The 17,186-nt window shown below is 37.1% G+C and overlaps 2 protein-coding genes across 2 annotated transcripts; one reads left to right on the top strand and one right to left on the bottom strand.

The window, feature by feature from the left end:
* Positions 1–3,606: 3,606 nt before the first annotated feature.
* On the bottom strand, positions 3,607–4,981 carry LOC311283596 (achaete-scute homolog 1b-like). Its single transcript, XM_084398110.1, has one exon. It carries the CDS (start codon positions 4,683–4,685, stop codon positions 4,140–4,142), a length of 546 nt encoding a protein of 181 aa, XP_084254236.1. The 5' UTR covers positions 4,686–4,981; the 3' UTR covers positions 3,607–4,139.
* A 4,952-nt stretch (positions 4,982–9,933) lies between these two features.
* On the top strand, positions 9,934–17,125 carry irf7 (interferon regulatory factor 7). The gene is made up of 9 exons (XM_084396518.1): positions 9,934–10,029; positions 10,903–11,059; positions 11,328–11,496; positions 11,575–11,675; positions 12,372–12,420; positions 13,492–13,626; positions 14,651–15,040; positions 16,300–16,415; positions 16,502–17,125. The coding sequence occupies exons 1-9, from the start codon at positions 10,022–10,024 to the stop codon at positions 16,646–16,648; spliced, it is 1,272 nt and encodes a 423-aa protein (XP_084252644.1). The 5' UTR covers positions 9,934–10,021; the 3' UTR covers positions 16,649–17,125.
* The last annotated feature ends 61 nt before the right edge of the window (positions 17,126–17,186 follow it).

The following is a 17,186-nucleotide window of genomic DNA, read 5'->3' as shown; positions in this document are numbered from 1 at the left end:
CAAGACTGTGTTACAACTCACCCCAGTAGTGGGCTAAGTTGTAACAACGGAAATCTTTGTGTTTGACAATAACTCACATAATCTGTGATTGTGTTGTACATCGTGAGTTATATTTGTAGCAGACAAACGATTTTATACAATGTATAACATTTTTAGAGATATAGCACAAACGACTGAGTTACCGCTGCTCAAGCAAAAGGTGTTACTTTCATCCCCGGTCTCCCCTAGACCTTATTTACAGCAACGCCATCTTTGATTTTTAACAGGAATGAGGGTTAACATCTCTTCTGTGGGTTATTTAATGTGCTTTTGGATTATTCTGCTGATGAAATATCTTTCCAAGAAATCTCAGTAGACAAAAAACTTTTTACAAGGGATGCTACTAAAAACACGGTAAGTCTATTCCTCACAGCCTTGCTTTCATACCTGTCATGGTGCTGCTCTGAGTAAGGCCTATAACAGACCAGCGTGTAAAACTCTTGGATGTCTTTTAAAGAGTCTATGCCATGACCTTCACAAAATCCAGCATTTAGTTGATCCTGAGAAGCACTCATTGTAACCGTTGTAAACATGACAACAGCTTCTCCTTTCATAAGGGGGTTTGGCGTCCCGACAGCTTTGTTTCCAGGTGGACTTGCCAGTTGTCGTGTTGACACTCGTGAATGCTGAATCCAGAATACTCTCCCAGAATCCAACAAATCAGATTACGACTTCAAAACTCCCGAAGTGTTTCCCATTTTGTGTAACTTATGCTTCAGCACGTTCAGCATGACTGTTGTGTTTGTAAGTGAATTATATTGTCAATTCAAGTCAAGTCACCTTTATTTATATAGCGCTTTTTACAATACAGATTGTTTCAAAGCAGCTTTACAGAGATAACAGGAAAATAATGCAACAAAGTTTGTTTCTAGAAGAAAATAGCGTCAAAGTCCAGCTTAAGTAAGTTCAGTGAAGTTTCATTTTTGTTGTAAAAAAGTGATTCATTTAGTTCATTTATATATAGCCGCTCTGGAGAAAACAGTGATGCTATCGTCCAGCTCAGTTCAGTTCTCATATAATGGTGTCAATGCAGGCAGATCAATAATATTGTTGAATATTAAATGTACCCAACTAAGCAAGCCAAAAGCCAAAGGCGACAGTGGCTAGGAAACAAAACTCCAACTACATTGTGACTACTATTTTGAAGTGTTGTGTTCTGACATGTGAGAATGGAAGTGAATGAGTAAAAGTTTTCTAATCCCGTCTCGTGTGATTTGTTGCTCCTGACAGACATCCTGTGACACGAGACACCTACTGAGATACCTTCATATGATTTTTAAAGGCAGCTTTTTTTTTCTTTTTTTTTTTGCTCAAACATTCAAAAAATGTTTATGATTTTTTTATTTTTTTTTCAGGCTTTGAAATTAAATATTGCTCAATGGGCCATAAAAATAGACCCAGGTGGGATTACCTTCTGAAGAAAGCCACTACATGCCAAGACAAAGTCCACTTTCATCACTTTACAAGCAACAGTGGCTGGATTCTCATCCACAGTTAGTGTAGTTTATGGTCAGGCTCCGCCCACATGTGCTTCAGGTGTTGCTGGAAGCATCACTCAGCTATGGGCCCTTTAATAGGCTGATAAATACAGCAACAACAACAAAAAAAACATATTTAAAATATACAATTCCATTCAAAGTACGAATTTTTAAGGGAATTAATAGGTTTATTTAGAAAGGATACATTTAATTCAAAATCAAAAGTGACCAAAAAGACATTTATAATATTACAAAAGATTTTTTTTTTTTTTTTTCATGTCTATTCATCAAAGAAACCTAAAAAAAAACAAAAAACATTGATAATAATCAGAAATGTTTCTTGAGTATCATTAGAATGATTTCTGAAGGATCATGCGACACTGAGGACTGGAGTAATGATGATCGTAGGAATAAATTACAGATTTAGATTTAAATCTGTCGAAAAATATAGATTTTATATTTTTGTTTTATCAAGAGTTTTAATTATTGTTTTTGCATTCTTTTTTATTGTATTATTGGTCTGGATCAAATTATTTTCTTGTGACAATTCATGTTGATGGGCGTTTTCAAAATTGCTGGGGAATATAGCAGCACTTGCATTTAATATCACACTTCAAGAGTTCATTCTCTTATAAACTAAAGTCGACCCGGTATTAAACACAGTGACGTGTCATTTTGGACCCCATGAAGGTCAGCAAAGATTAACTATATTTCAAAATAAAACAATAGCCCACCAGTAGGTGATTTATGCTGAGTATATTTTTCTTTTGGTGCCCTAAAAGATATAGAAGAATCCATAAAGAGATGAATAATTGCTGTCATAAATCACTCCCTTATTTATAAAACTCCAGCCGAGAGGGTTCATCAGCCAGCCAATGGGGTGGAGCAGATGTGTCCCACCAAACACAGGCACGTGCCTCACACCTGCTTAGAACAACTCTATGGTGGCCAAGGGGCATCAGTGCCCCCTTTGAGATGGGGGGGGGGGGGGGCATTAGTATTTGACAGTTTTTGAAGGACCTTAATTGCTCAAATAGATCTTTATCTTGCCTTGCAGAACCATAGATCACTAAAACTAATTGTCATTGTTACAGTGTAATTATATATTTAAGTACTGAGTAATATTAAGCAACTACATGTACTCACTATAGGGTTAGGGTGGATTAGGATTTGGTTTAGGGTTAGCTGCATGTAATTATGTAGAGTTTACTGTTATTACTATGGTAAATACATGTAACATATGTAACAAGGACACTGTAAAATAAAGTGTTACCAACTAATCTAAGTTTTTATGCATGAGCTGCACTTATTAAAACTCTTACTGAGGGATCATTAAATGGGGTCTTTGTGCTTTTATTGTCCCCATTTGAAATGTATCAGCCTTTAGGTGAAATCCAAGGCATTATTTCAATGATTAACAATAAGCAGTGTCATTATATATATAAATGCATAAATGAGGAGGCACAAAGGCAAAACGACTTCTTTGAGTTGGTTTGACAGGGCTGAAAAACTAGCTTCATTTAGACTGATCGCCCTCAGACAAGAAATCTTTGTCCTTAGAAGGGTGGAAAAGCCCATATAGTGTCTTTGTAAAGAGACGGATTCTTCCACATCCGCAGGGATGTTTTATCACCTGTCAAACAGGGAAAACATACTGTCTTCCCAAGCTGAAAATCAACCAGAAACACTGACGTATGCATAAATAGAGCAGATTTATTTATAAAAACATTTCCACAAAATATATTTGTTAAATCACTTATGTACACTACTAAAAAAAATGGACAAGTGCATTGAAATAAATCTGCCATGTATGGTTTCACAGGAAGAACTACATCTAAACAATACAATTTTGATAAATACAGATCGACAGATCAAATCTTCTCCAGTGTTAAAAACAACTTTGACCTATAACGGAATGGTTATTATTACAACAAACTAACAGTGTTCATTGTCACAAAGAGGCTTACAAAAAAATATATCTTCATCTTTAACAATACAAAAAAGTTATTGTACAAATTTCAACGTAGGTCCTTAAGCAGACCTGGTAGTTGGTTGTAGGTAACCCAGACAGCAACATAGTTTTGGCCCATATCTGGCACACATGGATTCCACACAGCCCAGATGTGGGCCGACTCTATATTGCTGTCTGGGAATAATCAATATTCCCATTAACTTGACATTCTTGGAATTGACTAGGGGAGTTTGTTTTATCAAAATAACATAACAGGACATAAAGAACATATGCCTCGGCATATCATGCCCACAATTGCACTTATGAAATGTGTTCATTCAGCAGTCTTTTTGTATTGTTTTGTAGAAGCTCATGGACCCCACTGGGGTTTGAACCTACAGCCTTTTCCAGCTTAACCACTAAGCCACGGCACTGCCTGCTGAGCCAGCGATCTGTGAAGTTTAGGCTATTTTGAAACAGTGGTTGGTTTCAATCTGGTCTAAGATCATCTCGGACCAGCAACAAACCACCATAATAGCTTAAGGTGGTCAACAGACCAGCAAGAAACTAGCAGCCATGTTCCAAAATACATGTAGGCCTAAACTGGGTTTTCCAGCAGTCATGAGAAGAAGTTCCCTTGGAAAGTTTGGGTGCAGGATAGTTAAATCTCATCAGTAGCGATCAAACCAAGTGGTGAAGTCCAGCAGCTCTTGGTCTTCAGAGCTGAGGTGCTCGTAACTCCCTTCATCGGACGAATAGGACGAGTGCGGCGACTCTGGATCTGCGGAGTACGAGTTCGAGAGCGTCGGCGACGGAACGCCGCACTGGAAAGCGGCAGAGATCGCGTCGTGCTCGTCTAGCAGCTGCTGCAACGCGCGGATGTACTCCACCGCCGAGCGCAGCGTTTCCACTTTACTCATCTTCTTATTGGCCGCGCCGTTGGGGACGTGTTGACGCAACGTCTGGAATCCCATGTTGACCTGCTTGACGCGGTTCCTCTCGCGTTCGTTGCGTCGCGCCACTGCGACGGGCTGCTGCTGCGGGATGGTGTATCCCAGCCCGTTGAACGTGAGTCTCCGCTTGCAGCGCAGGAGTTCCGGTGAGCTCGAGCGCTGTCTTTTCAGCACCTTCAACTTGGTTTGACTCGGGAGCGCGCACTCTTGCAGGGTGATGGACGCGTTGCATGCACTTTGCGCCAGTTGCGTTGCAGTATTCATCTCTTTTGGTAAGTCTAGTGTAACAAGAAATCCACTATCACACTATCACTGTCACACACAAAAAGTGGCGACGCACGACTCTCGTGCCTTTCGCGTGGTCGTTCGGGAGTATTGTGGTCCGAGTCTTGCTGTCCCTCGTATCTGATACAAACTTTGGCAGCCCTCTGCTTTTTCAACACGCGTCCGACACCCCACCCCCTTTGAAGACGCACGCTTCTTGCGCGAGACTCCGCCCCCGCCGGGTGACGCTCCGCGAGCCGGGCGCGTGGCTCCGCGAGCTCAATAAACAATCGGACGCTTTCACTGCGCCAGCACGCGCTGTGTGCTCATTTACATCCCAATATCTGCAGCCTCAAAGCCTATTGGTGGATTCAAACGCTTTTAAACTGAATGACAGAGACCACAAAATGTGCTGAATAAAAGGTGAATGGCTTTATAGATGCTTTTGAAAAGAAACTAAAATTCTTTGAAAGCGTTCAGTTTAGATTTGTCCTCTTGTGGTCTGTTACATCCAGTACAAATTCACTTACAAAAATACCAACATACAGAAATGTAATAAAATATACACTATGAATTGGGCTGCATGTAAAAGGCATTGATTGTGATTATCAGCGGAATCCAAAAGTCTAAGATCACTAATGAAAATGCATGCTATTGACTTTGATTCATAATATAAAAAAACAAAAAAACAGCATCATTTTAAAATCCAGCCCTTATATTTAATGGCACAGTAGCCACTCAAGCAGGAACCTGGTGATTGCGTTAGTTTCATGATTTGAGTTCCAAAGAGAAAGCAAGTCTGACAAATTTGCTTACCTTTAAATATTGACCTTGCAAAAGCTTAGGAATCGTAAATCCTATTTATTTTACATAATAACTTTTCTTTGATTTACTTTTTTCAAAATCCAATCTTTTACAGAATAAAAAAAAAAAAAAAAAATCACAATGTGGTCTCAGACCTGTATTTATTTATATACTATATAATGATAAAATATTTATTTGTGACATACAAACGATATTCAAATACTGAGATGTCATCTGCCCCTGCAAGTGTCTTTCTGAATGAAAAGTCATTTGTGGACTTTTGTTGTTTATCTGATTCTTTAGCACAGGTCTCGCTATTTCTATTCTATTTTTAAAAATATACCCATATACTTTTGAAAGTGAATGGAATGCAAAAGCCTATACATTTTAATAACAGCCTAAAGTCATAACAAATGAAGACAACCTGTGCTGCAGACCTGACAGTTTGTTGTTTTATTTGCTCAACTAATGCCTCCTGTTAATTATTACTGTTACTCATGGTAGTTGCAGTAGTAGAAGCCTATAGTTAAATATTAGTGTGTTTGCAGAAATCTGACTCCCTCTAGTGGTAAAAAGAGGCATTGCTACCCAAAACAGTGCTTTAAAAGTCTTGCTAGTATTGTATTTTGCTCCACATCCTGATCATTTATGAACAATAAAATGAATCGCTAAAACATATAATACATTTTTTGATGCATTAGTTTAATGGACTTAGCAATGTTTTTTTTTTCATTTAGTTTAATGTTAATTCATGTTAACTGAATAATATGGTTCATTAATCCATAATTGTTTCATATATTATATTTATGTTACACACACACACACACACACACACACACACACACACACACACACACACACACACACACACACACCTTTTACTTAACTATCTAAATTTGGACATTCCATAGACGTAATGGTTTTTATACTGTACTAAATTTTCAGTATTATACTGTTCCCCTTACACTAACTCCACCCCTAAACCTACTCATAACAGAAAACTTTCAGCATTTTTACATTTAAAAAAAAAAATTTAATTACTTTATTTTTATACCAGATTTACAAATGAGTACATCCCTAAAGAGAGATTTTTGGAGATTTTGTCAGGTTTTGGTCACTTCTGGGTACAAATTTGTCTCCAAAATATAGTTAAGTAGGTACATACACACACACACACACACACACACACACACACACACACACACACACACACACACATACTCGTAACTCAATGCATGTAGGCATTTAGACATGGTCAAAATGATCTGCTGAAGTTCAAACTGAGCATCACTTTGGGCCCCTTTGTACCAACTGAACATCATTTAATCGCCACAACCCGTTGCTGACCATGTCAGTCCCTTTATGACCACAGGTTCCCATCTTTAAACGGCTGCTTCCAGCAGTATAACACACCATGTCACAAAACTCAAATCATGGTTTCTTGAACATGACTGCAGAGTTCACTACTCAAATGGCCATCAAAGCCACCAGATCTCTTCTGGTTACAATTAACTATTAACATGAGGTAATTGACTAATTAACTAATGTTAATAACATAACTAATGTTAATCCATACAACTCTAAATGCTAAAGTCTATTAATATTTAAGTTAACATGTTGTATTAAGTGCTGTAAAAAGTGTTGTTAATCATTATATCATGATACCTGAAGCATTAGTAGCAGACGTTAACTAACTGATAGATGGATGGATGGATGGATAGTGTACAAAGCAAGGTCCATAAAGCCCATAAACACACCGAGTTTGGTGTGGAGGAACTTGACTGGCCTGCAGAGTCCTGACCTCAACCCGAGAGGACACCTTTGGGATGAATTAGAGCGGAGACTGCGAGCCAGGCCTTCTCGTCCAACATCAGTGCCTGACCTCACAAATGCACTTCTAGAAGAATGGTCAAAAATTCCCATAAACACACTCCTAAACCTCGTGGAAAGCCGTCCCAGAAGAGTTGAAGCTGTTATAGCTACAAAGGGTGGGCTAACTCCATATTAAACCCTACGGATTTAGAATGGGATGTCATTAAAGTTCATGTGCATGTAAAGGCACTTTTCACATAGATAGATAGATAGATAGATAGATAGATAGATAGATAGATAGATAGATAGATAGATAGATAGATAGATAGATAGATAGATAGATAGATAGATAGATAGATAGATAGATAGATAGATAGATAGATAGATAGATAGATTGTGTAGGAGTGAGTTTTATCACCAGCAGAGGGCAGAATTGGACAAGATGAAAACAACCATTGATCATTAGTAGACCTTCAGTTACCAGACCATTAATGCAACAATTACCATAACTTGATAAAATCCAAAACTAGTCACACTGTCTGTTGTTATCATATTATATATGTTTACCTGTTAAAATGTACATTCACAAAAATAGTCAAGTAGTTTTAGAATAATGGGATAAAAAGTGGTATACAACTACTTTGGTGTTGGTGAAAGATCACACAGTTTTGTCCAGCTGAGATTTCAGCAATGGTGTTCTGAATAAATAGGTTTTTATTTCCATGCAGTCACAGGTGTCTGACACTTTCTCTCTATTTTTCATGAAATCACCAAAAAAGGGATATGAAAACACTATATTGCTAGATGTAGGCTAGGAGCACCCTGTCAGCTGACTGTGGTCAAGAGACTTTAGTACTGGGGAAACAACCAAACACCGGAGGAAAGCTCTTCCTAGGAGTCTGTAGAGAGAAGTGCACCCTTACTCTGAGATTCATTTCCTTTTTCCACTGCTAAACAACACACACATGCTCTCCGAACTTCAAGGGAAAGTGCAGTGAATGTGCAATATTAATAACAGCGCTGTCATAGTTCTCTCAGGTTCCTCTCTTACAGCTGCCCTGCCAAATACATGAGGACAGTGTGCAGAAACACACCTGTTCAAGACACTACACGCATCCCTGAAACTGTGCTCTCGTGACATCAATCCCTCTTGACCAAAGGTTGCAATTATTCAATAAAATAAAACAGAATATTGTATTTAGATGTATATTGAACCAACATGGAATTAATCAGACTTTCATTTCTTTAATGTTGAGCATTTTAAATGATTAGCATTAACCCTCTGTCCCAAAGGATTTAGAAATAGCACTGAAAATATGCTTAGAGGGATGAAATGGTCATCATTTATTCTCCCTTATGTCATTCGTCCAAACGTGACTCTTTTCTTTTCTGTTTTTCAGTGGAACATAAAGATCTTTTGAGAAATGTCTGGTTTTGTCCATACAATGAAATTCAATGGGGTCCAAATGCAGTGTTTTGGACCTCATTGACTTTGCAGTCAAAATGGCCCAAACAACAGTAAATAGAGCAAATGTAATAGATTTATTCTATTGAAATTGTGACTGTATTATTATTTAACACATATTATGGGGTAACAGTAAAGTTAATCTCATCTAAATAGGTGTAAAAAGGGTATAGGGTGGGTATAGGGTGTATTGTCTGATTCACACGTCAGAGAAGGGTGCGTGTAACAAAAGACATTCCATTGGAATCTGAGTAGTGCTATATATAATACATCATACTGTTTAAAGTTCATAAGTGCTTTCCCATCATGAACATGATGCAGGATCTGTTTGAACTCTGTACTTTTACAGTTCTATGTACACAATAGGCAATAGCTTAAGTAGGCCTACATGTTGATAAGACATTACAATCACAATAAACAAGGCCTTTGTGTCAAAATATCATTTGGCAGTAGCATTGAGCAATCACAAAAGAAGTTGTTTTGAATGTTAAATTGGCATACAAGTACATACAAATTCAAAAAGTTTCTATCACATCCGTAAAACTCGAACAACACTAAAATGCAATAGCATGTAGGGGTCTAGGGGTCACGGAAAACTTCAACAGTAATACTGTCATATAAAATTACAAGAACTGTTTTCTAATTTTAATATATTTTAAAATAAAATGTATTCCTGTTATGGCAAAGTCGAAATTCTCCAGTCTTCAGTGTCATTCATTATTCTTATTATCACGGTTGTGCTGCGTATTATTTTTCACAAAGTATTTTGAATATTATCTAGACAATATTTTAATTATTTTGTACTACAATGGCATAATAAATGCCAGTTAGGCCTTTTTTATTTTTAAACATCGCTTTGTCTTTATAATATCACACTTACTTACTAGTGTCATCATATTTTGGTGTCCTTGGCATCAAAAAAGTTTGAATACCCCTGAGTCTTTATGTCTAAAATAAATGAAAGTGGAGGAAAACCCGGCATCACAAACATGCTCATTTATTTGTAAAGCCAATAGGTGTCATCATCATCATCAGCTTTCACCTTAAACGGAAATGATGATGATGTAATAAGACCAATTATTGCCAAGTCAGTTTTATTTTCAGTTATATCTCGCTTTCTCTTGAAACCCCTCCTGTCTGCAAGGGGGTGTGCCTGTGTGACGCTTCACGGACACGGTATAAAACACAACACACACACCAAACCGATGTAAACTACGCGGTAGAAAAACTTCGTCAGGACCTAATCATAGCAGCGATGCAGAGGTAAGATGATTAAATTATTATCATTATTATGAAATATAGGCTGTCTCAAAACCTAGTGCACGAGCACGACCCAATACGCGTTTCGGCTTTCACGAGCGTTTAAACCTGAGGCGTGTTATAAAGAGTCGCTCGCGTTTGACGCATGTGTCAGTGAACGCGATTTCACCAAATACAACACGTTCCTGGATCATGGAGCTACATTTCCATCAACCAATCAGATTTGAGGGACTAGTTTACGGTTTATGCCAAGTTTACATGAGCGTAAACAAGTTTACACTTTGCTTCTACATCAGTGTTATTCATCTGTCATTTCCCTCTGATTTTAGAGATAATTCAAGGGTAGGGATTGGGCGATTAGGGATTAGGCCAGGACTACATTTTCGGATAGGAATGTTGTTCCAGGAAATATGCAATAGCCTCGATTTGAGCTGCAGATATCAAGTGGGTACAGGTTTTGGGTTACAGATTTGCATATTAAAATGATAGGTTTTTTTTATATATGCTCATATTTGCATGCTGTTTAAAAAGTGAAAGGTAATATGAAATTCTAAAAAAGAAATAGCTATTGTTGGCTATTATTTTGGACGTTTTATTTTTAGTAGTTTCAATAAAATCAAAATAAAGTAGTTAATATTGTTCCTTATATTTACATTTTATTACAGAATATAATAAACACTGCAATGTTGCATACATGTTGTATTTGAGTTTGTAAGTAATTTGAATATTTATTAATTAAAAAAGGGTTCAACCTGTAAAAAATTGCTTATCAAAGTAAACTTTAGCTAACAAAATGAAGTACATTCAGCTGTCTGACATACAATGACGTCACTAAGCACATCTCTTTTTGATCTCCCATTGATTTTTTTTAAGCAGCATGATGGGCAAACCTCAGTTCGGCCCGTGGCTTATAGAGCAGGTGGAAAGTGGGAAGTATGAGGGATTGCGCATGATAGGCAACGATACATTTCGGATCCCTTGGAAACACAACTCTAGAAGAGACCTTGGGGATGGGGATGTTCAAATATTTAAGGTAACTTCCTCCTTTCATCTCACATTTCACTTCTGCATGAACAATATAGCTGCAGTCTGAAGATCTTCAAAGGGGGTGGGGGTTTAAAAGAGGGTGGGGGTTTAAAAGGGGTGGGGTTTTTAAAAAGGGGTGGGTTTTTTAAAAAGGGGGCGGGATTTCCTAACAATTAAGTGGAATTCACCCTAAAAGTTATTCAAATCATTAGAAACATCATTTGAATTGTAATAACACTAACTTGAAATAAATGTAACATTTTTGGTCTGTTCAGGAGTGGGCTGTGGTCAGCGGGAAGATCAAGGAGAACCCTTACGACAAAGCGAAATGGAAGACAAATTTCCGTTGTGCGCTTCGTAGTCTAAAAAACTTTGAGATGTTAGAGGATCACTCCAAAGATGCGGAGGACCAACACAAAGTGTATCGCATTATCCGTCCTCAAAGTGAGTTTAATTGCTTAATCTGCACTTGTCATGGGAAAATGAGTTGATTTTAAAGCTCTGGTTAACCTTGTTCTTCAGATCACCAAGAGATACAGAGGCCAGAGCCAGTTCAACTTCAGATACCATTCATTGCTGACATCTACAGCGCTTCTGATTACATGTCTGACATGGACATAGAGGTAAGGCCCAGATTTATCACTGGCAGCAGACATAATAATATGTACATAATAAATGGAATTCATAATTTTTTTAAGTATGAAATATTTGTAAATATTACATGAATTATAAATAATACACTACTGGCCAAACATGGTTTTGAAAGAAGTCTCTTAGGCTCACCAAGGCTGCATTTATATTTTTATTTCTGTGATCAAAGCTGAATTTTCAGGATCATTACTCCAGTCTTCAGTGTCGCATTGTCCTTTGGAAATCATTCTAATTATGTTGATTTGCTGCTCAAGAAACTTTATTATTATTGTCAATGTTGAAAACAGTTTTTGCTGCTTAATATTTTGGTGGAAATTCAATATATATATATATTTTTTGGGAGATATTTTTATTCAGGATACATTAAATGGATCAAAAGCAACAGTAAAGACCTTTATAGTGTTACAAAAGATTTCGCTTTCAAATAATTGATCTTTCTATTAATTAAAGAATCCTGAAAAAAAAAAAAAAAAAAAAAAAAAAAAATATATATATATATATATATATATATATTCTGAAGATGTGACACTGAAGACTGGAGTAATTATGCTGATAAAGGGTAAAAAAAGAAAGAAATCATAATTATTACACATTGGTAGTGTATATAAATAAAATGATTTAAATATATTTAAAAAATATAAATAAATATTATATTATGTCTGATACAGCAGGAATTGCTCAGCCAAGTGGAGACAATGCATCTAAATCAACATGCAGGTAAAAAATTGACTATCTACATTTATCTAATCATCGTCGGCCCAGATCCGGCCCACGTCTGGTACGCGTTGAATCCACATGAACCAGATGTGGCCCGGATCTGGGCCGACACTATTTGGTGTCTGGGCACTATCTTTACAACATTTAGTAGTTTTAGTGATTTTAAACAAACCATGATTGTGCAACTAATGGCGCTTGTCCTCTGCATGATACGGCTCACTTTTGATGGGGGTTTCACTGTGTACAGTACCTGGTACTTTTTTTAGTACCACCTCAGTTAAGGTTCTAAGCGAGCCGTAGCAATACTAAAATGTGACGTGTAAACACTGCAGATCACTGATTGGTCAGAGAGAATCGTCACTGCCAGCATCATTGGATTTGCGACACCAAACCCGCTAGATCATTTGTTCGCACAACTTTTTTTAAACAACTTGCTTTCGACCATCGCACAAAACTTGAAAAAAGAATCGTGGACAGTAGACGAGATGGCGGCGCAACTGTAACGATCAGTCTATAATCACACCCACTTAAACTACAAATTTTGCAGATTCCTTTAGAATCCACACTTTTTCCCCTCCATGTGTCGCATGATGGAGTTTGGGTCGTCTTTTGGCTTGCTTATTTGGGGACACTTCATATTCAACAATATTATTGAGTTGACTGCACTGACACAATTGTGAACTGAGCTGAGCTGAATGATGACATCATTGTTTTCTACAGAGCTGCTTAATAGTTGAATTGAACTCATTTCATAATTGATGATCTTTACAAAGTTATTGAACAGAACTGAATCAACTTTAAACTGACCTCAGCTGAACAATGACACTGTTTCTTTTTAGAGCAGCAGAATTGAATTCTGTTTGCATCATTGAATCATTATTGTCCTGTTTATCACTGTAAAGCTGCTTTGAAACCATCAGTATATAAAGCGCTATATAAATAAAGGTGACTTGATTTCACTTGACTCATTATAAACATTACATTATATAAGTTTTGCTCCATGTCTGGAGGAAGTGATGTAGATGAGGCTCTTACTTTGGCAGATTCACAATATACCCTTTCTATCCACAGAACCCCTTCCATGGGACACCTCATCCCAACAAAACATACAGACTCCCTCGAGGAGCAACTTTGATACGCCCTACTCAGATGATCCATGCATGCAGAACAACATACCGGCCCCAGTCCAGCAATCCGACACTAATGGTAACACAACAAGCTGTTGCAGATGCCAAAACAGTTTCATTCAACCCAATTCCATGAGAAATCGTAACTGTTTTACACAAGTTGGATATTTCATATGAATTCGGTTGATTAGTACAAAAGCAATTTTAAGAGAAAAGCAAACATTAAAGGGGTGGTTGATTATGATTTCACTTTTTTAACTTTGTTTGGTGTTTAATGTTGCTGTTTGAGCATAAACAACATCTGCAAAGTTACAACGCTCAAAGTTCAAAGCAAAGGGAGATATTTGCTTTTAAAGAAATCGCTTTTTAAGGACTACAACAAACGGCTGGTAGGGACTACATGACATTCCTCCAGGGTTAGTGACATCACCAACCCTAAAATTTACATAAACCCCGCCCCCCGAACACAATTTATAGATTATCAAGATAGAATATGCTAATCAATGACTAGAAGATAACTACACATAAGCTACATAAATTCATCAACTAACCATTCAGAAACGTCCTGTTGCTTCTACATGTTGTCACCTCTTCTTGAGTCTCTCCATCATTGTCTGAATCCGGTTTGAACATAAAAGCCTAAAAGTTGTAGAAATTTTCAGTGCATGTCTGTGTGAGTGCCAGCTCTCGAAGCTCCGCCCTCTGTGCCGGGAGCAGCAGCTCATTTGCATTTAAAGGAACAGACACAAAACGGTGCGTTTTTGCTCACCCTCAAAAAGTGACAACTTTAACATGCTATATAAAAATATCTGTGGGGTATTTTGAGCTAAAACTTCACATACACTTATACTTATTTTACATCTTGTGAAAAGGGCATTATACCACCCCTTTAAGGTCCACCTCAAACCTATCTGTAAGTGGGGCAAAAACGTATGATTCAGATTACAAATTCAGCTGAACTTGCCACAAATTTGCCAAATGTAAAATAGTTATGAATTGCCATGAGACTGCGTTAGCTTTATTTGAACCATTGACTGTTCATATCTAGAACATTGCATTGCAGTAGTGTATCTCTAAATTGTGTTATATAATGTTACTTCTAGCGCACCAAGGGAACCTTCCTGCTCTCTGGGACCTGGAGATATCGATCAACTACAGAAGAACAGAAGTTTTGAAAACTCGCCTGTCTTCGCCACTCGTTCAGTTTCACTACCAGTGTGACCCATCTGAGCTGAGAGGAGCGCCAATACGCTTCCCGACCACCGAGGGTCTGATCGACCACGTACAGATTCACTTCACGAAACGCATCCTCGACAGCATTCAGAGAGGCCTGCAGCTGGAGGTCAACCAGTCCGGCATCTACGGCTTCCGTCAGGACAAGTGTAAAGTCTTCGTCAGCACCAGTGACCCATCCGAGATCCACAACCCAGAGCCCAGAAAACTGCATCAGAACAACAAGGAGCTACTGCTCAGTTTTGACAAGTTCGTAAGAGGTATAAACGACGAGAAAGGAATATTTACTGCATACTGAATGATCTTTATAATATGTTGAATTAATAACCAATTAATTTGTAAACTACTTTAAAATGACCAAAAACATAATTTATAGCTGGGTCCACCATTTGCAACCCGGTTACCATGACTGTTCCAATGAAATATTCCTTAAAATTGTGGCGTCATTATTACAGCATGGCAGGAAGATATGTAAAATATATATATATATTTTTCTTAAATTGCAGAATTGACTGCATGCATAAAGTTCAACCTTCAAACCTGTAGTACCTCATACTTATAGTGCAGAATTTTTTTTTTTCTTCTTAAATCTTTTGAAAATATGAGTTTATCACAAACCATAAATCAGTATTTGGTCCCAAACTAGCTACCGAGTGACAGATTATGTGAAATATGCAACCCTTTTAAGGCCCTTTCACACCAAGAACATTAACTATAAAGATAACTATACTATTGTCCACACCAGCGGACGATATCGTTACGTTCATTCTAATTACGTGCTTGTCTGTCACTTTAAAGGCTCAAACTCGTTACAGCAGGATGGATTCTGATTGGCTATCAATATTTTTATCATTAATCAGCTGGATAAAATCATTCTGAAAGTGATTCCAATGATATTGTTTCTCTGCTATTCTTTAATATTGAGAACGATTTTTATGACTATATCTTTATCGTTATATATATATATATATATATATAGTGCGAACGGGCCTTTACTCATTTTGGGACTCTTTTAAAAATAGCCTAAATGTTATTAAATTTAATACTTATAGACAATTAATAAAAAAAAAATAAAAAAAAAAATGTAAACCCCTTTCAATGACCAATTGTTGAAAAAATAATTCAGGTCCTATTTTGTATCCTATTATGGAAGTCACCACTTACAGTCGAAGTGTACAAGCACAGAGGATAATATTTTTAAATATGCTACTTTAACACAATTTAGAAAGTTTAACCTATGACTTTAATATTACACATGCTAGCATTAGTAGTGACAGATTCATTTACAAAATGCTTAACAAAATGACAAGCTTCACATTCATGCTTTTAAACCCTCGCCCCCATTGACTTCCATTGTAAGTGTTTTTCCTGTTTTTACAAACTGATGGACAAGTTTCTGTTGTAACTGACAGTGTAACAAATGCTTCCTTTAGATGTTCAGCAGAAAACAGACCAGAACAACCTGTATTGTATTACAGCCATGTGTTTTTCTGATTAGAATATCACGATTGTTTTTCAGATCTGATGGATTTTAAAGAGAACAGACGGGGGTCTCCGGATTATACCATCTACCTGTGCTTCGGGGAGAAGCTCCCTGATGGAAAACCACTGGAGAAAAAACTTATTACAGTCAAAGTAAATATCTCAAAACAGAAACACTTTGTCTTTTTGTCTGCATTTTAAGCGTTACTTATAACGCATCTTTTTTTCCATCTCCACAGGTTGTACCTCTGATATGCCGTGAACTTCACGAAAGAGCTCAGATGGATGGAGCATCCTCTCTTCAAAATGATAACGTCAGCTTGCAGATCTCCCACAACAGCCTTTATGACCTTATCAATTCTTTGGGTCTGCCTTCAATGGACTAAAGTTCCTGTTTTCAGCATGAAATTACTCAACCGTCATTCATTTTTACATATATTCTCTTTGCTACCGTTAAACTCATAGCACAACGCAAACCGAGAGAATTTTTCAGAGGTAATTTCCATGGGGTATTCTGAGGGTGTTTAATCTCAATGAAACTATTATTCAAATGCTCAGAAACCTCTTCTTGTTAACATTTTCTAATGAGGGATTCAGCCTCGTTTTAATATATTGTCTTCTAGTGAAGAATCTTTCACACTTTGCCCAAAGGGCTTAATTCGCTTCTTGTCTGTTGCCTTGTTTATGAATGTTGATGTTTATAAAGTTTGACATCATTAAATGGAGTCATTTTAAAAAGTAGTGGTTGACTGTTATGGGTGTTAGTTTATTAGATAATGCTGATACCAATATCTCTGTGTGGCTAATGAGACATGTAAAAATATCATACATATAAAGTCTAATAAACGTGTGTATATATATATAAAATGTGATGTGATGTTTTGTTTTATTTTTATATATTTACCTTTTAAGATAGTGAATAAG

This window comes from Rutilus rutilus, assembly GCF_951802725.1.
Source record: "Rutilus rutilus genome assembly, chromosome: 23".
NCBI lineage: Eukaryota > Metazoa > Chordata > Actinopteri > Cypriniformes > Leuciscidae > Rutilus > Rutilus rutilus.
Note: the sequence above shows the minus strand (reverse complement) of the source record. Positions and strands in the feature narration are given on the sequence as shown.

Coding starts and splice junctions, on each gene's coding strand:
- LOC311283596 (XM_084398110.1), bottom strand. CDS start 4,685: ATGAATACTGCAACGCAACTGGCGCAAAGTGCATGCAACGCGTCCATC.
- irf7 (XM_084396518.1), top strand. Junction 11,676..12,371: donor TGTCTGACATGGACATAGAG/GTAAGGCCCAGA, acceptor TGTCTGATACAG/CAGGAATTGCTCAGCCAAGT. Junction 16,416..16,501: donor AAAAACTTATTACAGTCAAA/GTAAATATCTCA, acceptor CCATCTCCACAG/GTTGTACCTCTGATATGCCG.